This window comes from Carassius auratus, chromosome 40 (genome assembly GCF_003368295.1).
Source record: "Carassius auratus strain Wakin chromosome 40, ASM336829v1, whole genome shotgun sequence".
Lineage (NCBI taxonomy): Eukaryota > Metazoa > Chordata > Actinopteri > Cypriniformes > Cyprinidae > Carassius > Carassius auratus.
In genome coordinates, this window is record NC_039282.1 from 6,050,586 (window position 1) to 6,078,281 (window position 27,696).

The 27,696-nt window shown below is 36.3% G+C and overlaps 1 protein-coding gene across 2 annotated transcripts; it reads left to right on the forward strand.

Annotated features, from left to right (window-relative positions):
- The first annotated feature begins 6,088 nt into the window (after positions 1-6,088).
- Positions 6,089-27,063, forward strand: LOC113058385 (CD166 antigen homolog A-like). 2 transcript variants are annotated; one of them, XM_026226235.1, is made up of 16 exons: positions 6,089-6,290; positions 18,433-18,539; positions 18,824-19,028; positions 19,140-19,204; positions 19,430-19,517; positions 19,854-20,027; positions 20,552-20,676; positions 20,788-20,917; positions 21,004-21,116; positions 21,247-21,373; positions 21,504-21,622; positions 23,086-23,215; positions 24,248-24,277; positions 25,074-25,191; positions 25,298-25,411; positions 25,858-27,063. In XM_026226235.1, exons 1-15 carry the CDS (start codon positions 6,236-6,238, stop codon positions 25,389-25,391), a joined length of 1,680 nt encoding a protein of 559 aa, XP_026082020.1. In that variant the 5' UTR covers positions 6,089-6,235; the 3' UTR covers positions 25,392-25,411; positions 25,858-27,063. The 2 variants fall into 2 exon arrangements, with proteins under 2 accessions (XP_026082020.1, XP_026082021.1); XM_026226236.1 differs by having other exon boundaries at positions 6,090-6,290; positions 25,077-25,191.
- The last annotated feature ends 633 nt before the right edge of the window (positions 27,064-27,696 follow it).

A 27,696-nucleotide genomic window follows, 5' to 3' on the forward strand; every position in this document is an offset into this window, starting at 1 on the left:
CTAACTTTTTAAGTTCTGGCAGTGTTGCCAGATATTGCTATGAAACCAAATAAAAATAAATACAGAAATATTTCCACCTAATGGCCAACAAACTTTCTGTATAGTTTAGGAAGGCTACAACTTTGGTGTTCAACATAACTTAATTTGGTTGGTTTTTTATGTTGTTAAAGTTATCTTTAAGAAACAAAATATGACTATCTGTAAAAGGAAATTATTAGACGCGTTTTTAAATGATTATTTATTTCAGATGGTAATTTTACACTCCGATGGTGCATCTTACTCACTGACTCGACTTGGGTCAACTTACCCCAAACCCGGGGCAAACTGAACCATGGGAACACTTTTTATAAGAAGACATATTTTAGAACCCTTTGTCATAGATACATTCTGATCAGTTAAAATGACAGGAATACTTTCATTTGGATAAGATAGATATTTTCATTGTACTCCTTCCTCTTTTCCACAATAGTAAAAGTGGCTAATCTTACCCCTCTCCCTTATAAGTATTATACATTTAATTTAATATTTATAAGCATAACTCTTTATTATATAAAAAAGTGAAGTGACATTCAGCCAAGTATGGTGACCCATACTCAGAATTTGTGCTCTGCATTTAACCCATCCGAAATGCACACACACAGAGCAGTGAACACACACACACACACTGTGAGCACACACCCGGAGCAGTGGGCAGCCATTTATGCTGCGGCGCCCGGGGAGCAGTGGGGGGTTCGATGCCTTGCTCAAGGGCACCTAAGTCGTGGTATTGAAGGTGGAGAGAGAACTTTACATGCACTCCCCCCACCCACAATTCCGTCCGGCCCGAGACTAGAACCCACAACCCTTCGATTGGGAGTCCAACCCTCTAACCATTAGGCCACGACTAAGAAACAACTAATTTAGAACATTTTTACTATATTTTTAACTATTTATAGGCCTACTATTAATATGGTTTTAATAAAATATGAAGTGTTATAGATTACTAGTATCAATGTAAGTTATAATGGGAAATATACTTAATTACAAGAATTAAAGTGTGACAAACTAAATATTCCATATCATGATTTGCCTTCTGTCTTGCAGGAGCTTTTTGAATTGTCTTTAGCCGCTCTTTCTCTTTCTGTCTTCTTTTTTGTGAAGGCAATTTTATTATTATTTTTTTTTTTGTCTAAAAAGTGTGCCAACAACAGGAAATTTGGTGTTATCTATAATATATATGATCATGTATAATAATTTGATTAGACATTCTAATTCTAAGAACAGGGATATTTTACAAAAGTACAACACTTTTAGAAGGCCGAGTCATAAGGCTACCAACAAAAACAAATAAAAGCAAACTACCAACTAATTACTAATTCAGCTGATCAACTACTGACTAATGTGGATCTTAATGCATCTACCTGTTAAAGCAACGACCTTCAAGACTATGGTCTCCACTGTCCAGAGAGCAGCACACAGATTGTGAGTGATGCTGCGGAGCGGGCAGGAAACACAGAGCGGATTAGTGGAATCAGCAGATCTTTAGCAGAGGGGTAACAGACAGATTTGAGCTGGGGTTAATGGGGGGATTGGTGAGAGGGGCACCTCAGCCCGACGAGGGCAAAGGAGCAGTGGCTTTAGCCATCGGGTCACCCCCCTGTGCACGGCCCTGAAATCTAGTGAACCTGGTACATAAAGAGACATTAATCATTTGCACCTTTCCCTTTCTCCCTCCATTATCTATCCCTTCTGCCTGTTATCCACCAAGACACTTTTTCTCCTCTTTTAAATTTTATTGCCCCAATATTAGCTGAAATCCCCCATCTCTCTTTCTCTCTCTCTCTCTCTCTCTCACACACACACACACACTCATTCTGTTTGTATTGTACTTTCTCACACCTCCTAATGGCTCGCCTGCTAAAGAGACAAGACTGAATAGCCTACATGAGGAACAAAGGCAAACCATGACGATTCTTTCTCAAAGGAGAGCCCATGACAGCTCAGAGAGAGTTCATAAACAGGGCGCAGTATTTCATTAACAATTTAGTTATTTTAGAGTTTAGTTTTGTTGTTAATATAACAGGCCTCTTAATAAGAGATATAATTAAATAATTATGTTTTTGTTTATTGAATGCATATATTTAAACGGAGGCCAGCGAGTGGTGCTGTGCGGGTAAAGCTCACTCCCTGATCTCAAGAGACGCACTAGCGACAGACGCTAGTGGCTGTAGCCATTTAGCCTGCTTGTTAGTGCGTCCGCCTCCCATGCCGGAGACCCGGGTTAGAGCCCTGTTTGGAGCGAGTGCGAGGAGTGTCAAAGAGGACCCGGGAGAGAGGGGTTACATTGGTGCCGTGACCCGGATGGGAGTGAGGTTTGGGGGGTGAGTGTAACAGAGGCCAGCGAGTGGTGCTGTGCGGGTAAACCTCACTCCCTGATCTCAAGAAACACGTTAGTGGCTGTAGCCATTTAGCCTTCTTGTTAGTGCGTCCGCCTCCCATGCTGGAGACCCGGGTTCGAGCCCCGCTCGGAGTGAGTGTGAGCAGCGTCAGAGAGAACCCGGGAGAGAGGGGTTACATATACCTGATATTAAAGTTATATTTTGGTGTCAAAAGCTGTGAGCATGAACTCTGTGAGGTAAAGATTTGCCTGAAGCAAATTAACAAAGCCATGAAATTTTGCATTAGACAAACAAATTCCTAAAGCGTCGTCAAAAAGATTCATAGTAATGTTGACACCTCAGATAGAGTGAAATGATGCTGTCGAGGAGTGAGGGAGAGGGACAGTCTCCACTAATATGCTCAGAGGACATTCAGCCATTCCACAAAGTGTGATGAGAGCCTCAAAGCAGCACAGCCTCATTATACAGAATGCATTGGAGGGAGGAGGCCGACAGTGGAGGATGCCACTTCGACCCTGACTGTAATCTACAGGTCTGTGGGAGGTGTGGATGCCCTTAATGACCTGCTCAGTGTCCGTCAATAGCCGGACTCAAATGCACGAATGTTTCTTTAGTTCATCTGACTGTGCTTGGCAGTGAGAACATAGAAGACTAACTTGTTCTTTACTTTGCATTTGCTTCTAACAGCACAGTTGTCAAGACTAATTTTATATTATTTTACAAATTTTAATTAAGAATTTATTTTGTGAACAAAGAGGCCCTCTCTCTCTTTATCTCTCTCTCTCTCTCTCTCTCTATATATATATATATATATACATACATTTGTTAATTTTAATGAAAAATAACTCAAACAATCAATCTGTAGAAATTAAATCTATTACTTAAGAAATGTATTGATTTATTTACTTACATCAGACCTTCAAAAATCTGTTTATGAGCTTGATTATGAAGGGAGGTATATTTATTAAACAGAGGTTTCTGTGACACTATTCAGGTGTAACCAGTACTTGATCATTACATCATCCAGCAGAAAATGAAAATGACCTCATAAACCCTGAAAAAAAAAGTGAAACACATAATTTTTCACAGAGCCTTTATGATCAGATAATCAATCACCCCTTTTATTTCTTGCTGTTGTGCTGTGAGGTTTGAGGGACCAATCCAGCACAAGATCTGGTCCAGGTGATGTACAAATCTCAAAGATTAGAGCCCACAGCCTTTGGAATCTTTGGAAGATACTCTAGTTTCGGTGTTTTTCAGAAATAATTCCCAATAGCTCCTCGCTGCAGAACACAAGAACCAGGAGGTGTGGTTGGATCCACATCTAGGGGGAGGAGATTGGTGGGTTTAGGGGTGGAGTTCTGGGAGTTGGGTGGGTTGAGTGCTTTGCTTTGCTTTTTTGCTTTTATTCATTTAGCTGACGCTTTTATCCAAAGCGACTTACAATTGCTATACATGTCAGAGGTCACACGCCTCTGGAGCAACTAGGGGTTAAGTGTCTTGCTCATGGACACATTGGTGTCTCACAGTGGATTCGAACCCGGGTCACTCACACCAAAGACATGTGTCTTATCCACTGCGCGGTGGTGGAGATCTGTGGTTTTAGGAAACAGTGGGTGGAGTCGGGTTGGTTTAGGTATATGTAATGTGGAAGGCCCCCTGGACCTTGTGTTTTGCAGTGGACCGTCTCAGAATCCCAGTGAGAATAACTCTCAGCCTCAGACTTTGAATTACAAGATGTCTCCCTCGTGCACATGCTCTCTTTAGCAATGCCATTTTTTTCAACGCATTGTTTACAATATATTTTTGCGTTTTACTGATGCATGAGGATTCTCAAACTGGAACAATTTGGGGCGGGGCTGGTCATGGATTCATAATTTGAGTGAAGTAGTCAGCTCAACAAAATAAACACATGAATGTTTCTGGACCACCATTAGGAAGAGTAAACAGTATGTGAAGTATATAAATTTGTAACAGAACTCTGATTGGATTACTTTGAAAGAAGAAACTCACATACACATAGGATTAACATTTATTAACATTTTTGTGTGAACTAACCCTTTTAACTGATAGTAATCAAAAGTGCCCACATGCAAGTTATTGCTGACAGGATACCACATTATGTAAAGCAAATGAAAAAAAAAAAAAAAAACACATGATATTATCTGTCAGAAACGTTATCAATGCTATCAAAACAGTAGAATATATCCTTAGGGCAGAGATCTTCAGAACACGTCTATCCTATTTCATATTGTATTTAAAATTTTCACAAAGTCATGCCAACAACATTCATAAGGGCACTAGACAAAGTTATCATCTATACAGCAATGGTTATTAATGAAAACTATAACAGTAATAGGCCTATGTGTTGCTGAATGAATAATAAACAACTGATAAAATGATATACCCCTTACCTACAGTAATGTTACAATGTGAATTAACAATGCTCATTCCTCCAAAACAGAGAAAACATCTTTCACAAACATCTACATATCTGTGTCTTTTAAAGTATTTAGTGTATATAATAAGTGGGGTTAATATAGCACAATTCCCACCCAGACCACACAAATTTTCAAACCCTGCATGGCTACGGCCGTGGTGCCTTCCATTCCCCCAATGTGTTTCTCCTTTTCACAGTCTGGCAGAAATGATGGGTGGCTCCAAAATACATGGTCACATGACAGTACATTGCACAATTGCAAAAATGCATGGGGTGGGTCAATTTACCCACTGGCTCAACTTACTCCACTCTCCCCTACTTCCATTGAGAATTAGACAGAAGCAGGCTCAGAGAGTGAGGGAGAGCCCACTCTTATCAAAACATCTACAATAAAGTCAATTACTACAGAGTGTGCTATTTTCTCTTTTAATTGTATATTTGTAACAGCTGGATCATTTAACAAGCACCCACCCTCCTTGTGCCCCCTTTTTTGTTTTGGGCCACTGCTCCTTAAAATGTCTGTGCACAGCTCTGCTAGATTTAATCTGGCTTTGAAAGATATTCTCTTATCTAAAGGCTCTTTCATTACCAGTTTAACCTGTTTGACTGATTGCATGTTTCACACATGATTTGATTAGTTAACATGAGCATAGTTTATATTATTTGTTCTATATTATTGCAGCCTTAGGCACACAACATTCTGAGGTGTAAAAAGCATGTCAATGCATGTATAGCCATTGGAAATCATGTTTTGCTTGTCGGCTCGTCACCTACAAAGCAATATATAACACCTGCCTAAAAAGGAACGTTCTCTGAATCTTGACTTGTTATGAACAAATATTCAGGAGCATCTGGTTTTTAATAATGTTATAATATTGCAAAATGATAGAATGTAACGTTCGCATAAAAAAAACTTCAGAGAACATGCAGAATTCCAGTTATTCGGACGGCAAATCATGATCTAACATTTAGGAAAAATTTACTCTGGTTTGAATTAAGTTGCAGCCACTTTGGAAATACTTCCTACTTTCTGAGGAGATCCTAAGCATTTAGATTTTCAAGGAGAATTACACATGAAAGCCATGTTGTTTTCCAGGACATCCATATCAAACATTACGAGAATGCTACTGTATAGTAAAGTAGAGGAGCAGATAAGATAAAAGATGTGTCATCATGTGTTTTCTAGCAGGTTAAATTAGTTTAGACACACAGTGCAGAGGAGGGGCTTCAGGACAGACCTATAACCGCCCATCAGGGCTTTGGCAGATCTATCACGTGGGGAACAACCTCAAATTTTGAATTTCCTGACACTGGCACTGACTGCGTATGTTGAGCTTTCTAGAACATTTTCCACTAGCAAGTGCGCTTTAACATAAGGATATTACTTGTCGAGACGGAGAGATCCAGACTGCCAAAGATGCACGGGACCGCTCTTTTGAGGTGTCTGCTCACAATATCACTGATGAATCAAGGTAAGGGAAATATATATATATATATATATATATATATATATATATATATATATATATATATATATTATTATTATTATTATTATTATTATTATTGCATTTTAGAATTTTGGGATGCATAATTTTAGATCGTCTCTTCTGATATTTCCAATGAGCCTGATCAGTTAATGAACTGAATAGTGCTACTTTTAAGATCTTCTGAGAATGATCGTCTTTTTAAAAAGAAAACGCGCCACAATTTAACTTGGAGTTCTTTACAAAGTTTTTAATTTGACAGACTTCTGATTTTCTATCTTTATTAGTAACAAAATATCCAGCATCGGTGGCTTTCTCCGTATAAAAGTAAGCTTTATTTCCAAACGGGCTCTTTGTCCCCGCCCCCTCCTCCTTCCTTGCACCTGTTTCGCTAGTGAGGGGAAAAATGGTATGATATTGTGCTGCACAAATGAAACCTTGATGCTTTGGTTGTTAAAAGTAATTAATAACTGATCGGAGCCTACATCTGCCTCTCATTGTGAAGCGATTGAAATTGCGTTGGTTTTCATAGCAATATATCGTAAGTGCAACATTAGCATATTCAGGTGATTAAATAAAGGAAACAAAAGACCGTCTGGCTATTTTAAGGCACCAGCCCATCTGTCAATGCAACTTTAAAGAGACTCATTCACCTTTTGGGCTGGTGCTTAAAAGGTTGTTCGGTTGGAAGTCAGACTTCAACGTGTTGAGATTTTTGAGCACCTTGTCTTGTCCTTAGTTGTAAGATTTTTAAAAAAAAATTCTTTAAACCAGTGCTGAAAAAGTTTGATTTTACTTATTAAAATGCACATTTTTATTTTAATATATTACTATACAATGCAACTACTTTTTTTTTTTTTTTTTTTATCCTGCTAATGAGTCAAATTTTACACATGGTTATCCTGTGATAAGTCATTTTTTAGTACCCTAGGTAATGATGTTTCATTTGTGCATGTGGCTGCTTTTCTTCTAGATTGGCTTGAAAGCCAAATTGAGTTTACAACTAAGGTTAGTAGTTTAGTGCTGCATCTGTTTTTTGTTCTCTTTCCACCCCTCCCCCAAAACACACCATCTGCAATGTCACACCCGGTTTTACTAGTTTAGCTGGTGGGTTTCTTTCAGTTTGCTGCAAAAAATTTGCCTTTTCCCCTTGAGAAGTCTGTCCTTCATTGATGAACATTGCTTTGATAACAAATATCACTGTTTATGAGTTCAGTTTTATATATATATATATATTAGTGCAAAACTGTCTCCAGACTCCTTAGCATTTTTTATGACTTTTGTATTGTAGATGTTATTTGCTTATTTTCCGTTATTGTGTGAAATGCTCTGCTTCTTATACCCTCCTTTATGACCATATTTGATGAGACTGAAAATTTAGTTATAATTTCAATTCCATTTTACAGGCAGAAATCCTGCTTTTAACTGATTGGCTTTACTGAGTAAATTGAGATTATGTAAAGAGAAATGTATTCATGTTTTTTTATTCAAATGTGAATCATCCACTTAGAGTTACCTGTCTACCCTGTTGAACCATCTAAATCCATTTTATAGTCCCATTATAAAAGAAAGCAAATATAGCTCAACAAAAGACTGTTTGCTAAGATTAGAATGACTCATCCATTCAAACATTTAGTAATATGCTTCCCATAGTGAAAGCACTACTTTGGAAATAGAAATACTATTGTTGTCCTCTTGTACTCTTTTCTTTACTGCAAAAGCAACTCTTTTTCACAGTGGCCTTCATAGGAACCAGTTTTTGTCATCAGGCAAGACAAGAGAGCAATTGTCTGGTCTAAAGAGGGGAGACACAATGTTTTACCACCGCTTGGATCCACCCTTTGTGCATTTTTGGACTAAAAGTCAGGTTGTTTGACTCTTGTTATTTGGCTTCTCCAAGACCTCCTCTGAACCCCTGCTGACTATATTGTCCAGCAGGTTTTCTTTAACTAATGCATGTACGATTACAGCATCTCCTGTGGACTCTTCTCCATTTGTGAGTAAATTCAACATAATACTCCCCACCGGGAGGCCGTTATCTCGCCCAACTCCTTTACGTGCCCTGCATTTAAAAAAAGACATTGGGTTACCATATGAATTACTGTAGCACATACTTCTGTTCCAATCATGCATTTTAAAAGGGACACTGAGGCTGAAGTTTTAAGTTGTATTTATTGCAAGAGATGCGTGCTAACCCCATTGAGTGACAACGTGACTGAATTTGATTTGCAAATATCTATTTACCTCTATCTTCTGTCTCCAACCTGAAAAATTCTGTTTTTAGTTTGACTAATTTTGCTAGTGGACTTTTGTTGCCTCTTTTGCAGTGCTTTGTTTTTATAGTAGCAGCTGAGAGGAAGCATCTGTACTGTATATGTTCGATTGAAAGCTCTTAATCCCGCACTGTTTGCACCGGGACTCAGGAAATTAAACTAGCCATTACAATAAACCCGCCGCCTACCCCCCCCCCCCCCCCCCCCCAAGCCCCCTTCATTATCTCTGGAAAGGTGATGCCACAGGCAGATTTCTGAAGCATTTTTACTCCTGCCCTTCACTTCTGCTTGTTTCTTTACGTGTTAAATTTATATCTGAAGAAGGCTTTTTTAAGGCTTAACCTGACAGATTATTACAGTCGTATTGAAATGCGTTGATTTTACTATTGCATAATGCAGAAGTGCTCTAAATATCATTGGCTTCAGCCGCGTTCTACATTGTTTTTGGTTGCATTTCTCACCAGTGACGTTAATGCACGGGACTTATCACCTATCACGGGACCTTCAGACTGAAGGTCTGGAATTCATGGCAGCTTTCATTGGCCAAGGCCCGCCCATGAGGCCGCTTGACCGACATGTCAAACAACCAATCACAGTTTGTTTCGTTCATTGTCACGTTTCGAGGTATGGAAATGTCGCCACAATAACAGACTGGTGTGTAAAACTCTCAACATATTTAAAGATTCTATGTCGCAAACTTTAAATATTTCACATACTTTTGAAAATCCAGCATTTAGTTAATCCTGATAAGCGCTCATCATCACAGTTGTAAACACAACAGCTTTCTTCTTTCGTTAGGGGCTTTGGCACCACGGTATCTTTGTTTTCAGGTGGAACGTTAAAGAACGCGACAATTCAGTGACAATTAGAATTCAGCCAATCTGATGACGACTTTGACACTATTGAAGTGTTTCCACTTTTGTGTCGCATATGCATCAGACGTTTTGCCAACGGTCTGTGGACGTAACTTCTGAGGCTAACACTAACGCACGGGTGCTGAATCAGTTAAATTGAACTGCATGTTAGCAGATCTAAAAGCAACTATCTCTGTTCAATTTTCTTTTCATCTTGCCTCTGAACAATGCATATTAAAGTAGTGTTAATGAGTGCAGTTCTACTTTGTTTACAGAGGCTTACCCAGGAAAAACTGTATAATTTCTGTTCATAAGCACCACCTGCTGTCAGATAGTGAATCTGCATCTCATTCAGCTCGTCTGCTGTTTCGCTCGCACGTCCTGATTTTGCCAAGTCCGATGTGTTCCTAGGTCAACATATTTTGTTGACCCTGGAACAACATTTTACTCCAAAAATATATTCTTAACCACATCCCTACACCTAAACCTAACCTTAACCATGAGTAATCCCTAAAATCAGAGGAAATGATAGATGAATGACACTGATGTACAAGCACCAAACACTGATTTTAAGCATAAACTTCACAAAATCTATAAACTGGTTCTTCAAATCTGATTGGTTAATCACAATGTTGTTCCAGGGTCAACAACGATGTTGTCCCAGGAACATGTCTCACTTGGTAAAATCAGGTTAGGCGTTTCGCTCAGATGTGGTTTATGTATAGTTTCACAAAACTAAAATTAGACCATTGTGTTTTTTGCTTCAAATTTCTTAATTCTACACTCTAATTTAGATTAAAAACTACATGTATGCCTCATCTTTGTTTGGACCTTGATTAAAATCTAGTGGTTGCCTCTAATTTTAAAATGAAAGAGCACAGACAAAGCCTTATTTTTTTATTTTTTTTTATTTTCTTTTTATAACTAACTAGTTTGATTGAAAATTTCAATTTAGTTTGGTTATATTTCAATTTCGCAAAGAAATGAGCCAGAACAGTCTTAATTAAACCACACCTTTTCATTTACTGTATAATGTCTTCAATCTCATTTTGTTAATAAAATCGTGAAATCAAAATCGTGAATCTAATTTAACCGTGAGTTGAATGAAATCATTACATCCCTAGTTTGCAATGATTGCCTGGCCTTAAAATTGACGGCCTTTCTAATCTGTGAGATGCATTTTATCAGATTTGTACCCGTTTGTTATCAAGTGGACAATTTAAATATGTTTTGTCATTTCCGCATAATATTTATTAGTTTACTTATCAGTTAAAAAGCAGTTTGGCACAAGCAGGAGTGCTTTTGTATTGTAATATCAGCATGAGCATCAACTGATGCCAGGAAGCCATTAAGGTTTAGATTCCTATCCGAAGTCAGTAGTAAAGTGGGATGCAAAGAGCAATTCAAACTGAATTTGAAGACAAAAATCTTTCAGTTCAAAAGTCAGTTGTTTAATGACCCCCACTATAACGTGACATGGGATAACACATACCGATAGTAAAAAGGCTGGCTCTTTGATTGTGTTTCTTTGGAAATGTTTCCTTTTCTCTGCACTTCTGTCTCTTTCACGTAATCCTTTGACATCATAACTTTGAAGTTGGCTTTAGAAAAGGAGATTAAACTTGTCTTTAGTTTTCTTTCTTTTGTGGGAACTTTGATGTCATCTGCTTTGAGCTGGCAAGCCTGCACAAGTCATAGCGAACCGCAACTGCACCTGTCCCAGATGTCTGTACTCTCTGTCAACATGATGAGAGCCATACCTGGTGGCTTTCTTAAATGGCACAGATTTCAAGTGTTGTTGTCAACATCCGCATGGTTTAAATTTGAGGTTTAAGTAACATCAAGAGGCAACAGGTTAATAAGGTATTGTGGCTTCCACTTCCTGAGTATGTGGGTCAGTTAAAGTTATATGTTTAAGATGATGATGTCTTTCATCTAAAGAAGGTATTTTCCGTGCCAGCAGCTAATAGGATCATGTCCTCTCTATTGTAAGAGAGAAAAGGTCTCTGCTCTGGTAGCTCGTCATCAAATACCATTGTTCTATTCAATGCATTGTTTCAATGTTACTTTCATGAAGTTCCTTCAAAGTATGCAGCATATAAATTGCATTTAAGCTCTTCTCTAGGTAGCTTTCTGCAGATATAGACTCCGAGGCTACAGGAATCATGAAGCAGGAGATGGTTAAGGACCCTTGTGACCTTTTTTTACAGACCAGGCCAGTCCCTGAACTACACAGGAATGTGAAACAGATTTACTCTCTTGTATCACAGCATCATAGTGAAGAAAAAAAAAAATAGAGATCCGGCTAATTAGTAGTGATATACTATCATGTCAGAGAGTTTTAAACCTAACATAATTCATGAGAGTTAATCACTAAGATAGAAAAGGCCTTGAGGTTGTACTCCTTAAGTTCCGCTGTCTATTTTTTGTTGTTTCACTCCCTGCAGAGGGGAGTTAACCGTTGCATATCACACACCCACCAGACATGCTTTCTGAAATCAGTATTTGCTCTGCTTTTGTTTACACAGCCAAAGCTGGTCTGTATACATAGCCGAATTGTTATAGGCCCTCAAACAACGTGGGAGGCGGCCCTTTCAGAGCCCAGCCCGGTGAAAAAGCTTATTTAACTCTTAATATAAGCTCGCTGACCTCTGTGTTTGGGCACCAAATTTGATTGGTATCTCAGTGGCTGCAAGCAAACGCTGATGTTATGAATAGAAGGGGCCCTGCAGGATCCTGTGGAATGCAAATGTGTGAAGCCCTGATGCATCTGGGAGCAGGGAGATAAAGGCACTCTCTCTGTCTATGCAAAAATATGAGACACCTCGCTGTCAGGAAATATGTTCAACAGAACAACTTTGATGTTAGCAGTGTTGTTAATCAAAAGACCACATAAAGCTTAAAATAATAAAGTCTATTTGCTTGAACATAAATTGTGAAGATCTGAAGTCAAGATTCTTTGACTGCCACAACATGCTCATTAGTTTTACATTTTGACGTATAGGTTCATTTTACACAGACTGTCATGCATATCTAAGTACAGTTATGCATGGTTAACTGATAACCTAGGTGAACTTGCTGCAACAGTTTTTTCCTAAATTTCTTTATTGTTAGCAGGTTGTAACTCATAAATTTCTTATTTGTGCTGTCTAATAATTTATTCAAAAATAAGTTGATGCCTCTTTTATGATTGGCATGGTTTTTAATATCTGAATTAAAATAAATTTAATATTTTTGAGGGCATAAAGGTCAAATGTTTTCATGTCATAATAAACAAAAAAGCCCTGATAAAAGACTAGATTTGTAATAATTGGTAATAAAGCATTATTGATTAAAGATTATTAATATTTGAAAACTATTATTTTAAAGTCATCAAAAAAACTAAACGTGAAAGATAATCAGATAATGTTACCGTTTTATGAGAAACTAAGGTTAATTATGATTGTAAAATGTAATGTGGTGCAACTTCATATAAATTCTATTTATGAATTAGTAATTTAATATTTTAAATAATGCTTTTACATAATATTTTTAAACTTAGGAAACAATGATTTAATTACGTGCATTTGTTTTCAATGTCTAAGGAAGTTGTTTACTTGATAGTTTCACCACGACATTTTTGTTTGTTTGTATGTTTTTTTTTTTTTTTTTTTTTGGAAACCACCATGAATATAAAAAGTAAATTATGAACTTTGAGTACGTTTTATACTACCTTATAAAAGATTTTTTCCTTTCCTTTATTATGGACACTTATAGATTTACATTCTCCAGCTGCAGTAGAATGAACACTGTCATAACCTTCATCAAGGAAATAGATTTTGGGGTTAATGGACCTCTATCGAAACTATTTTACTATTTTGTTAATAGTTCTCTGTTAGTTTAATAGCTGCTCACGAATAGGGTCTGTTGGTGAATCCTCTGTCTCAGTATTTAATCTGCCATGATTTGCTGTCAGACACAGACATTTTTTAAGGTCCCAGGGGCCCCTGCAATCAAATACATAATTTAGAACTTAATGGATGTGATTTCTGAGTGCACTTATCACTTATGAGTCCAACCTGCTTGATGGGTAATTTCAGACCCGTTGTAGACTTAACTTATGACATTTTCAAGGAAGCCTAATGGCTCCTGCAGGTTGGAGTGTAATAAGGCAGGCTCCAAATCAATTCCTGGGATGTCTGTGTTTCCGGGATATTCACCATTGTGGCAGGCTGTCCTTATAACTCACACAATCACTTAACCGACTCATCCTAAGGTTAATGGTTTGCGAACATCCTCTCTGCCTGTGAGAGCCGTTTTGAACCCATTCACCCTTTATATTACGGTTAGCCTTCTGTGGCATTCAGTTTGTCTGCTAATAGGTGAGATGTTATTAAAAAATGACCAAAATCTTCAGTCAAAATTTGAATATTTCTTTATAATTGTCAGTTAAACCAGCAGGTATAAGGTAAGATCCATAAGTCTGAAGCCACTATTCAATTTGTTACAATTAAATTATTTTTCCTCAATTATATTATAAAATTTTCATGGCTATATTATTATTATTATTATTATTAGGAGCCAAGCACTAAAGCTAAATAGGCACCTATTGTATCTGTAAGCATTCTCCTACTTCCGTTTCTTCTGTTTTTGAGCCTATGGCAGCCCAAAGAACCGTTTACAGGAAAGTTGTGAAATTTGGCACACTGATAGAGTATAGTCTCATCATTAACAACAACAAATTTGTTGTCTCTAACTCAAACTCTTTCATGCCACCACTTGTCCAACCTTTTCCTCATGTTGCTAATAACTTTTGAACCGTAAGGTCTAGACGAATTAATTTTTAATTACTAAATCGTAGGGTTTATTTTTTAACTATTTTTAATAGTTAGAAAAACATACTTTCTCAGACTCTTCCTAGACAGTTTGTCTGATTTTCACTGAGACCAAACTTGGTGTGTGTGATCACAAGCATGACCTGATGCAACCTGCTGTGTCTTGGCACAGTGCCACCTAGAGGTCTGGAGATAGGAAAAATGGCTACTTTTGCTTAACTCCTGTACGGTTTGGCCAATTTTTTTTTTTTTTTTTTTTTGTTGTCTCAATAGATTCAGGGCAACATGCTGAGTCAATTGATATCCAATTGTCCCATATCAGCCATTCTGGCCATAAGACATTTAGAAATTTTTACTAAAATACAGTATTTTATGAACGCATTGGTGTATCATTCCAAAACTTGATATGGGTCATCAGCATGATGATCTGAAGGAGCCTGAGAATTTGAGTCAACACCACCTAGTGGTAAAATGAAATATTCACATGCTTATAACTTTGGGTGTGGTCAACTTATTGTAACCTTTTTAGACTCCTGAATCTTTGGCGATTCCAGTGATACCAAGCATGCCAGGTTTTGCCTTATGGTTTGTGTAACGTTGCATTTTAGCACTTAAAAACTGTTGCCAATATCTTAGAAACCGTTACTCCAATCGACACAAAACCACCATAGGAAATTCTAAAACATAGCCTGTCAGATAAACATTAATGCCCAATTGCCAACATTTTGATAGTAAGTGGCAAAAAATACAAACAAAGTCGGCCATCAGTAATTTTTTCTCTTCTCATATATAAAAATGTCTATAACTACAAAACAAAATGTGATTTTCAGCAAATTTGACACACATGGACACACTCTAAGGACACATCCCACATTTGGTGGCACTATAATTGAACAAAACATGAAATTGACATTGACTACAAAAGAGCATTATGATATAAAATACTATATTTTATGAATGCATTGGTGTACCATCTACGAAACTTTATATGTACTATCAAGACCATGACCTGAAAGTACTCAGTTTTGAGACAGTGCCACTTTGTGGTCAAAAGTAAAACTAAATTTCAAATAAATACTAATAGCTTTCTGTGAATTTTGCCAATTGTCGTGAGACTGGTATTAATTGATTCCTTGGGTCATGCTGAGAACAGTGAAAACCTACTTTTTTTAACTCCTCCTAGACCGTTGCTCTGATTTTGACCAAACTTGAATCATATCATCTTCAAATCATGCTGACAAAAGTTGTTGATTTTGTGTTGAAAGATAACACTGTTTTTGCATACCACAGCAACAAATTTGAGGCATGATACCAAAATGACACTTGATGCCGTATCTCTGCAATGCTTTGGCATATTGACACCAAACTTTGTGTGTGCCATTGTCAACTCAAACAGAACACACCCCATCGAACGCGCAACCTATTGGTCAAACGTGATAAGCCAATAACTCGGATAACTCCTGGTTGTACTTAAAATGTTCAGCCATTTTTACTAAAATCATATTAAAATGGCTTCAATTACTTTTCTGCAGTTGGTCTGATGCTTGCTTCTGTAGTGCTTGGCCTCCTAATTCACCTAGCTGTAAGCCCCTCCCCTCAAACGCAGAGAAGCCAATGGCAGTCGAGTATCAGTTGCACAGGGAGCGAAACTCTGACATCTCTAGGGTTCAGCGCCATAGAGAAACATTGAAGGATCCGAAGCTTTCATCGCTTTAATGGTGTTTATGCAAAGAAAAATTGAAAAACAATTTGCCAGTGGTATATCTGGGAGAGGATAGGGAATATAATTTATTTTATTACTGTGAGATTCTGTTTGACCCCTCGAACACTCCCTGTCTTGGGACATTGTGTACCTGTCTGATCTTTATGTGATAGACTAAAACATTATCTGATTATTGCCAAATGAGGTTATGCTTATGCAGCTTGTATTTTCCAGACGAACTAGTCTTTCAGTTCTGAAAATGCAGCACCGTGCAAAATAAAGTTGATCTTAGAATGAACTGCACCCTTTGTGTGTCTCATTCTTTGGTCCCAGGTACCTGCTCTCCTCTTGAGAATAAATTCCAAAAATGTCCCAAAGCATTCAACCCCAATCCCAATGAAGACAAAAACATTCATTTTCTACTCTTCATAAACTGTAATTATTTAATTTATTTATTTCCCCCCTAAAAATCTCAATGAAAATGTCAATTTTAGATTTATTTTATTTTTCAAAATCCAAAAACTTTTACAGGCTTAAATACGATTTTATATTCTCAGTTTTCAGTGTGGTCTCAACCCAACAACACCGTCAGCACTGTTTTCACTGAGCATTGCTCTTAAGAGTGTAAAAACACTTGAAAGCCCTGCAGTCCATATGCTTTCAACAACTGATCTGGTACCATGCCGCTGGCTGTGGGATGTTTTCCATCAAGAGTGTTTCCAATGGAGAGTTTTAACAACAGGTGCATGAAGAAGCTTCTGCAGCGGCACCTGTTCATGAAACAAAGAGCAGCAGGGCCATGAGGGGGTTGGGAGGGCAGTGTCATTTGTTTACTTCACCTGGTGCTGGTTTGGAAGCTCTGAGGGCACGGCGACACTCGATCCTTTTCTCTTTTAGTATTTCAGCCGGCATCTGTGTGCTTTCTTGCTACTACAACTATAAATCATGTGAAAAACAGACAGCTCTAAGACAGAAAGCTTGTGAGGTAGATTATCCAGTTGTGTCCAGAAATATTCTGCTACATTCAAGGGATAATATACAGTCAGTTTGTGATAAAATTATAAAATAAGTATGTGTTTTGTTTTTTTGGACCGGAGACGGGAAGATTATAAAGGAACACAAGTTGCTACAGATTAATTTTGGGTTTAGGACAAACTATAAAAGAGAAATACTTTTTTTTTCTGACTCTACTGTGATGTTATTGACAACTTTAATACTTTAATAATAAAACTTTCATAATTTTAGTTAACTGAAATAAAGCTGATAGAAAAATAAGTAATTACTGAAATAAAATTAAAGCTAAGTAGTAATATTAGAGCACCTAATAAAAATTTACAGGCACATAAAATTAGTAAAACTTCAGATGAAAACAAAATATAACCACTAATTCAAAATACAATGTAACAGATAGTAAAATATATACTGTGTCACTATTTGGAGAATTATTGTTTCCTTATACAAAATGCTAGAAATAGCTCTGTAATCATAATTGGTAGCAATGCTAGCTAATTCCTTTGCAGCTTATAGTATATATTTTTTTCATTCATGAAATATGTCACAACAGCCAGAGATTTTCTTCGGTTTTAAAATCCAAAACAAGTTGTTTCAGTCAAGCATTAGGTTAAGTTTCTTGATGTGTTTCGGTGGAATTTTGGTGAAAGGATTCAGTTTTGTGTCTCAATCTTATCTCATACTACAATTATCAGACATTCTGTTGAGAGCTATCCATCCCAAATGTTGGCGACCCTTTCTCAGAAGTGCAGCGGTGACACAACAACCAGTTGAACTGGCTTCGCTGTTTGTCTAGAGATTGTTTTGAGATCCTTTTTTGAAATTTGAATATTTAGTTTTAGGGTGAAGCCCATGTCAAATTCCTGTGTAATGAGTCATGATTGAAAAAGCATACAATTTATTTGTCCATCAAACGCAGCTGTAGTGTCAAAAATGAGATGCACAGAAAACGGTTGCTTCTTTTTCTCCCTAAACGCACCAATATATATAAAAAAAATCTAGATTAAAAATGTATGACCTGGAGTTTGTTTTTATTACCTGTCCATAATGTTAAACTGTATGACAAATACTAAATTTCTTGTAGTATTTAGTGACTGTTTATCAGTAAAGTACAGACTCTTGACCTTTAAAAAACACGAGTGCTTGGAATTTGAATATCAAATCATCCTGCAAATCAGCCAGGCAAAATTGTTCATTCAAATAATATTAAAATATTAAGGGTAAGAATAAAAAGCTACTGCAAACACCCTCTTAAGTTTCAATCAAAAATGTAATTGCAAAAAAACAACAACCCTATAACAATATGATTTGAATGTGTTCATGTGCACAATGGTGTACTTGTATTCAAAAATGTTCACTTAAGGTTTTGTCTGCTATGTATTGCATGTGACCTTTACAGGATGTCCTCACAAACACATTGTATTTACAGTGATTTTCTTTTGTAATAGTTTTTTTATTTTTTATTGTGCATTTTAGTGAGTGGTTTGGAAACTCTCACCAGCAAGTATGGAGACACCATTGAAATCCCATGCAACAAAGGGCAACTCAAGGAAACAGATGTCAAATTTGTTAAATGGAAATATGTAAGTTTGAGGTCCACTCTTTTTATTTATTTTGGCTCATTTTAAACCGGCAATGTGAAATTTTACTAGAATTAGAAAAATTGCAACTATTTCCAAACAGGTTTCCCCAAAACTATTGCCACTTCTTCTTCTGCTATTGTTCAGACAAACTACTCTTATTCCTAGCTAAATGGCTAGAACCCCTCAAAATTGGCTGATTTTTTTTGAGAGCACTACAGAGCCACGGTGTTAACACTTGTTGTAATTGTCTTTGTTAAACATACTTTTTTTTTTTTGCACAACAGGACGAAGATGGCAACATCCTGGTGAAACAACAGAATCAGAATGCCAGTATTCATGCTGATGTCAATTACAAGAACAGAGTCAGCATTAAAAAAGATTTCAGCCTTGTCATCACACAAGTGACCATGGTCGACCAGAGAACCTTCACCTGCATGGCTGTGGGGAAAGAAGACATTTTAGAGTACCCTGTTCAACTGACCATTTACAGTAAGGATTGTACACAACAGCACTGACCAAAAACCTAGAACAGTTTCATAGTTGGATGCATTTATAAACTACTTTCTTCAACAGTTTCCTCTGTGTTTTTTTATTTTTTAGAGGCTCCATCGCAACCCGAGATTACAAACCTAACGTCTGCAATGGCAGTTGGCAAAACGACAATGGTAGGCTGTGTGAAATTTATTTCTGGTTTATATATCATATACACATAAACAGGACAACAGAATAAAATGTTATTTGCAGTGAATACAGCTTGAATATGCATTAAAAACTCAACAAATTTGTATGCGCCATATATGATGAAATGCAGTGCTTTGTAATTCCTCTCATAATATCTGCATTAAGAATCAATTTTCCTTTGCACAACCGTTTTAATTTTTGCCTTTCAGTTAGCACAGTGTCGTACTGAAGGTGCCAGTCCAGCTGCCAACATCACATGGTTCAAGAATAAAACTCCTCTTATGACTGATGGAGCAGGTAGAGTGAAATGTGGTGGAAGTTATAGTTCATCCAATAATTTGCCTTAGTTCATTCTAAATCTGTATGACAAAAGAAAAGGAGACTGTTTTCTAAGCTCTTTTCCATGCAATTGCAAAAAAAAACTTTAAAGAAAACTATGAAAAATATGAAAAAGCACAATATTAATAGCATAAAGGTGGTTCAGATTTTCTCCATCTGTGTTCCAATGAGAAAAAGTCATATGGGTTTGGAACAGCATGAGAGTTAGTTACAAATGATCAAAGAGATTTGTATTCTTTGGTACTATATTTAATTTCCCTTGATCATCATTTTCTTTTTCTGTTTTCGTGTCAGCCATTAAAATCAACACAAATTTGGATGTTGATAAAGAGACGAGACTGTCCACGACAACTTCAACCCTCGAGTATACAGCAGTGAAGGGAGACTTCGATGCCAAGTTCACCTGTCAGGTTCAGCACATCTGGTCTGCAAACATGGATTCCTCACCTCTTGTCTTCTCTGTGAACTGTACGTTTCTTTCATATACTTCTTCATAGAAATTCTTTACATTAACATTGTTCCTATTTGGGCCATTTTAGCACGTTTTAAATCCTAACACTTCCACTTTACTCCATAATTCAGTTCCAAACATTGTCGCTGAGAGCAAACGTATTCAAAAACTGAAGTTGTTAATGGTCTAATGTTGAACATACTTTACTGGATTCTTCAGAATGACTCTCTTTCCATCTGAAGTAGCCACGAGAAAGAGGCCTTATCGGAATCAAATGGCTCGTTGAATTTTGTCCAGTTAAGATCTGTAATTTGGCCTTTCTGGAGCAGGGCTTGTAGATGTTGAATGGAGTTTTGTCTTGCCTCTGGCTATTTAGTGAAGGTACTAGCCCCAACGCTATCTCTCAAAAGCAGTTCTCACCATAAAAACACTCTCAAAGCCTCAACCCTTGAGCTGAAGGGCCTCTTCTGGCTCATAAGGAGCTTTTCTGAAGTGCTTTTATCTGCATGGGCCTTGTTTTACACATACCCTCTCTCCACAGACCCTACTGAGAAGGTCACTCTCCAAGTTGTGTCCCAGGGTCCTTTTAAGGAAGGGGACAGTGTGATCCTCAAATGCACAGCAGACGGAAACCCTCCACCCTCTAGCTTCAACTTCTACGTCGACGTAAGTCTGCTCTGTAACTCATATTTCTCTCCGTTCCTTCGCCTTCAGTCAGAAAATTGAAGACTGCTTTTCTACTTAAGCCACTGCTAAACTGGTCTTTTTTATCTGTAGGGAGAGAAAAATAGTGTGGACTCCAACACGTACACCTTGACCAATGTCTCCCGAGAGGACACTGGAGATTACAAATGTTCACTAGTGGACAACGAGGATATTGCAGCTTCTGTAACCATCACAGTTGAATGTAAGGAAATACTTGCAGTCTTTTTTTTTTTTTTTTTTTTGGACATACCTTACACGACTATCATCTCTCTTTCTCTTTGCTCAAAGATCTGGATGTGGTCCTTGGCACCACTGGTAAAATTGTTAAGAAACTTGGTGAGAGCTTGGAGGTGACTGTAGATGTTAAAGCTTCAGGAGTGGCAGAAACAACTTGGAAGAAGGTAGAAAATAAATGTCTCTTTGTAAAATATATGCCATTTGAAAACTATGGCATTCATGATTGCTCGTCCCTATTAAAAATGAATCCTTTTGTTACTTTCTAGTTATTGAAACGTTTAAACTCTCTTTTAGGGCAATGTCAAGCTGAATAGCCTTCCCAAGTTTGACAAGTTGACATACTCAGACTCTGGCATGTACGAGTGTGTTGTTTCCATGGCTGGCTTCAAGGAAACACGGACATTTGAATTAGTAGTTGAAGGTAAGTTTGCAGTGCAGTTCATATATAATTGAATAAAGTTGAATTTTAAACTGCTTTAACAGTTGAGCACAGTTCAAAAAGGTTTCAGAGAAACATTTTTTGATGGATGATGGCATGAGTGTTTTTGCAGGTCCTCCAGCCATTAAGAACCTGATCAAGGAGCATGGTGATAACATGGCCAAGGTCCTGAAATGTGTGGCTGAAGGCTCTCCGAAACCCACAGTACAGTGGAGTGTCAATGGCACAAGTGTAAGTCTGAACTATCTGACACATTATTATGAAGTACTCTACCTTTAAAAAGTCATTTTTAGCACTTTTTAAAATGTCTCTTATGCTTACCAAGGCTGCATGTATTTGATCAAAAATACAATGAGAGCAGTAATCTTGTGCAGTATTATTACATACTGACCATTTCTAAACAGTGTTGTTGATTTTCAGATGATTTTAATCTGTTTTTGAAGTTGAGCTTTATATATTTTTATTGTCATAGATTCATGCCATTTTATCAAAGAGAATGAAATGTTTTAGAATTAGAGAAATTGCCTAATACACCACAAAATACATAACACAGAATGCATCAAATCCAATGCTCATACCTAATGACTTTCTGGAGCAGAATGAGGATGATGATGATGATGATGATGATGATGATGATGATGATGATGATGATGATGATGTGACAGGGAGCTGACTTGTATTAGTTAAAAATATTTTAACAAAAGACTAATATGATATAAAGTGAAACTGAGGACAGGAAAAACCTATGAAATTCTTGCAAATGAAAATGATATTCCCAAGAAAGGATGCTTTGTTTTGGACAAAAACACACACACACAAAACACACCTGTAATATTTCTTAATAAATTGTCTGTTTTCATGTAAAAAAAAAAAAAACCCACAGGCCATTTGCCAGGTGTTCATGTTATTCAGTGCACACCACCAAGGGACAAGGCAAAATGTATTTTTTTTTTTTTTTATGGAGTGGAATCATTTATGTTCTCTTGTGATTTGTAATGCTGGTATATAAGAAAACTAACATGATTTACATCTTAAAATTAAGTATTTCTGTGTATTAACCAAATGTATTGTCTAACAGCTCTTTTACCTATAAATATGAAATATTTATTATTATTATTATTAAAACCTGATACTGAGCCTTCCGTAAAGCTTTTGTTATGGCTCTTTTTGAATACACCTTCCAGATTTTAATGCTCCTTTCAAAAATGAAAGAACACGAATAAGCCAGCAGCACATTTGAGCTGATAAAGATGTTCTCACAGTGACAACATACATGTCAGTTGTTAAACAAAGCAGCTATATAACTCATATCTTTAAGCACCAGAATGAGGTCACTATTCAAACACACCAGGCGACTCGTTCGCCGAAGTGGGTGTGTACAGAGGAAGCTATTAAAAATGATGAGGCTTTTACATACTTCCTGTATCATGTGGTTTTGTATTGGTACAAATTGATCTGTCAGTGCAAATCCTTGGATGTCAGAAGTGCATTACCTCATTGCCTGTGTGTAGTCTACCTCTTTCTAAGCATAAGCTTCCCTAGAAGAGAATTTACTTGTGCACAAAGCAATATCGCTCTCTAGTGGTGGTTATATTCCTTTACAAAAAAGCTTGATGCCATAGTCATAGCCATGAATACAGTAGTAATGTTTAAGTCTGATGTCATTTAATGGATGTTACATGCTGTAATTGCAGGATGAGAGTCGTTATGAGCATGGGAAAGTCACATACAGCATCACTATCATTCCAAAGGACAATCTCACCGTGTCCTGCACAGCCTCCAATGTCTTGGGCTCTGACATTAAGAGCATTAATGTGTCTGCACGTAAGTGGAACTTCTGTCCACTCTCTTATCTGACTTCTGAACCCTCGTGCATCACAAGATTTTTCTTTTAAGTTGTTTAGAAGTTTAAAATCATTAAGACAAAACTGTTAAAGAACCAAATATTTGATATTGCAAATGTAGTTTGCATCTGAAAGGATGTTTATCATATATATAAAGTCACATTCCACTAAAATCATGTTTATTTGTTTTAAATTTACTTTGCATCAAAAATAATAATGGCGAGACTTTTCAATGAGGTCCTGTTAGTTAATGCATGAGCTAAAATTAACCAACAGTGACAAATTTATGTAACAGTATTTACTGATAATTGTTGATGATAGTTAATATTAAAAAAGATGTTACAATTAAAAAAATCGTTATATGTTACTAAATGTTCAAATTAATATTAAGATTAATTAATGCTTTATTTTTGTTAGTCATTGTTGTTCATGTTAAGTAATGTTAAATAAAACCTTTTTGTAAATTGTTATTATACTAACTATAATAATACAGTAGCTTTTATGTGTTGGCCTTAAAATTTTACAATTTAATATTAAATACAATTTAAAAAGAAGTAATTAAAGTTTTGTCTAAATGATTTGGTGGGCATTACCTTCCAAGCTTCGGTAATATAACATGAGAACATAATACAACAGAAAAACTCTTGTATCTTTATTTGAGGTCACCTTTCCTTCTCTTCTTCTGTTCTGTTTGTCGGGATGCTGGTCTTTTCTCTGACACATACTTTCACTTTACATGACTGAAATCTTTTGGCTAACCCTAGACAAATGTGTTTTATTATAAAACCATCCACAGCTGTAAGCATCTGGATTCCTGTATTTATGTGCATTGCCATTTCATTTGGGTTATTTGGGAAAAAGTACGAATTAACATGCAAATGTCCATTTAATCCATTTTGTTATTAGAATTTAGATGCGTGTATAATTTCTCCAGTTCTGTATGCAATGGACTTTTCACTCCATGAGAATTCAAAACAAATGGAACTTAATATGACTTTATATGTGATTACAGTTGATGAGGACGTGGCAATGGACAAACAAGGTAAGACACTGAACTGTTATACAATCAGGTCTGATCTGTGTATGGCTTTGCATTTAACGGGAAGAGGGGACAGTGTCTTTACTCAATTTAATAAATGCTTTGTGTGCACAGGGTAAAAGAATAAGTCTGTATTTTTTAAGAAAACTAAATCAAAGTTGCTGAGATGCCCAGCGTCCTGACAAATATTGTAATTGGCCATCAGCATTTTAGTTATTTAATGGTTTATTTAAAGGGATAGTTCACCCAAAAATCTAAATTATGTCATTAATAACTCTCATGTCGTTTCAAACCCGGGGACACAGTTTAAGATATTTTATATTTAGTCCGAGAGCTCTCAGTCCCTCCATTGAAGCTGTGTGTACGGTATACTGTATTCGCGAACCAGATATCACAAACTGCTTTGTTTTGAACTCTTTCACAACAGAAACGGAAGAGAAGACAATGCTGAATAAAGTCGTAGTTTTTCTATTTTTGGACCAAGATGTATTTTCGATGCTTCAAAAAATTCTAACTGACCCTCTGACGTAACATGGACTACTTTGATGATGTTTTTCTTACCTTTCTGGACATGGACAGTATACCGTACACACAGCTTCAATGGAGGGTCATAGAACTCTTGGACTAAATCTAAAATATCTTAAACTGTGTTCTGAAGATAAATAGAGGTCTTACGGGTTTGGAACGACATGAGGGGGAGTTATTAATGACGTAATTTTGATTGTTGGGTGAACTATCCCTTTAAGTACTCATCCAGTTCATATCCTATTCTGAATGTTTTATCTCTGTGTTTCTTAAGCAGATCAGAAAGATGAGTACAGTGACCAGACGGCTCTGGCTGTTGGCATAGTTGTTGGTCTGACGCTGGCTGTTCTCGCGATTGGACTGGCCTACTGGCTGTATATGAAGAAGTTCAGGTACTGAAGACATTACCATTCATCACATTTTGCACATTTGCTCTATGCTTATGTCATTCAGATTTCTTCAAAGTGGAATATTATGTAACATTTAATCTGGACGTAGGCAAGGATCCTGGAAAATTGGAGAGAAAGAAGATGGCTCAGCGGAAGAGAGCAAAAAACTAGAGGAGAATCAAAGCCAAAAAGCTGACGTGTAATGTCAAAGGAGCCATTCAGGGTGAGACAACAAAAGATTTCTGAAGCCAACTGAACAAAACCAGTCTTAAGTGTTAATATTTTCATACATAATCTGAAATCTGTATAAATAAGCTTTGCATTGATGTATGGTTTAATAGGATCTGACAATATTTGTCAGAGATATAACTATTTGAAAAACTGGAATCTGAGGGTGCAAAAAAATCAAAATACAAAAACAAATCATCTTCCAAATTGTCCAAATGATTTTTAAGCAAGGAAATTTACTAAATATCTTAATGGAACGTCATCTTTACTTTTTTATTTCCTAAAGATTCGATAATTTTGACCCATACAATGTTTTTTTGGCTATTGTTTAAAATATATCCCAGTGACTTAAGACTGGTTTTGTGTCACATATATACATTTTTATAGACATTCAGGTCATTTGTATATATTTAAATATTTATAAATCTTGTCTTCCCTTAGGATTCATTTGAATGAAATCCCTTTTTCCACTAGAAGGAGTGAAAAATTGGTGAAATCTGTGAAAAATAATCAGAAGCTGTAATGGAGGACCAGAGTAGCTGTGTCAGTTACATATCCACCATCTTTTCTTAATGTGGCTGTGCCTCCCCTGTGGTAGGGATTTAATCAATACTGTATGTTGTAAAGTATGTGAATCTTATGCATTCTGAACAAGCCTGTTCAGAAACCTGTGTCTGTAAAGTGTTCATTCATATTAGTGGGTTTCATATTTGAACCGTCTGGAAAAAGCCCTAATTACACACAGTACATAATCTGTGGCATGATGTGGAGCATGATATTCACGTTTATATGGAGCACTTGGCTAGTATTCAAGTCAGTCAGTGAGCAAAATTATATGCCAATATTGCACTTATTTGGATTTAGAAGACCATTATTTACTATAATTTAGACTTTATGTGGATTTTAATAAATACTGTGACATACAATTTGAAGTTAAAATGTCTAAATGGGACATTACATAATTTGTAATTTCTGAGGTAAGAGAATATTGCAGAAACGGATGCTTGTTTAATGAAAACTATGCCCTTTGCTTGGAAATACCATACAGATTTCAAAGACTTAAAACCATGTTAAATTGGTTTCTTACTGTCACACTTGTGTTCCTATGTTGCCTTTTTTCAGGACAATGAAAAATGTATATATTGACACTTACTCTTTTCTCAGATTATCACCCGTTTCTGTGTGTTCTTTGATATTTCATTGTTTCACCGCAAAATTGTATGTGATCTGGTTCATGCATTACTTGTAAATATGGTTAACTTCTTTTTGTTTTTGCTTTATTTATATTGTTGAGGTTTAGCTAAATGCCAGTGTTCTGACATTAAATCAGCTAGTTTTAGTCAGTTTTTCTCAATATATATATATATATATATATATATATATATATATATATATATATATATATATATATATATATATATACCTCTGTTGCTGTTGAATGTTACAGTACAATTAATGGTATTTACTTGCAGATTTTAAATTCAAGCTTTCAGTTTGCATAGTGGTTGCTGCATTTCCACACTTCAGTGTATTGTACCTGCATTTCACTGTCAAAACCAAAGAGGTTAAATGTGGCCATGCAAGTATTGTACATACTGACCATTGTTTTGTACACTTAGTTCCAATAAAGTGTACATTTTTAGAAAATTACTATTTTTTCTCTTTTGTATGCTCTGTTATATACTGCAGTTTTACACTGTTTCTGAAAAGTTGCTTGTGCTCAACAATCCTGCATTTATTTAATCAAAAAATGCTTTAAAATAGGAATATTGTGAAATACTGTTTCAGTTTAAAATAACTTTTTTCTATTTTAAGATCATTTAGAATGTAATTTATTCCTGTGATGAAAAGCTACATTTTCAACGGCCATTACTACAGTCTTCAGTGCCATATGATCTTTCGAAAATTCATTTAATCTGATTTGTTGCTTAAGAAATATTTATTATTATTATTATTATTATTGATATTGAAAACTGTTTTTGCTGCTTCATATTTTTGTGGAAACTGTGAGATACCTTTTCCATGATTCTTTGATGAGTAGAAAGTTAAAAAGAGCATTTCTTTGAAAAAGAAAGGTTTTGTAACGTTATGAATTTATTTATTGTAACTTTTGATTAATTATGATCATTGTTTGTCCTGTAATTTCACAACTGCAGTTTTTATTCCATTAGGTTTTGACTGCTCAGTTGTCACTCATCACATTACATCAATATTGATCAAAGCATGTAACTTTACAAATTCAACTGTACCCATCCAGGTCTCAGACATTAAACATTTATT

Excerpts from the sequence above, each read along its gene's own strand:
- LOC113058385 (XM_026226235.1), top strand. The coding sequence starts at position 6,236 with ATGCACGGGACCGCTCTTTTGAGGTGTCTGCTCACAATATCACTGATG. Across the intron at positions 18,540-18,823 it reads AATTTGTTAAATGGAAATAT|GACGAAGATGGCAACATCCT; the intron begins GTAAGTTTGAGG and ends TTTGCACAACAG. Across the intron at positions 24,278-25,073 it reads CGTGGCAATGGACAAACAAG|CAGATCAGAAAGATGAGTAC; the intron begins GTAAGACACTGA and ends GTGTTTCTTAAG.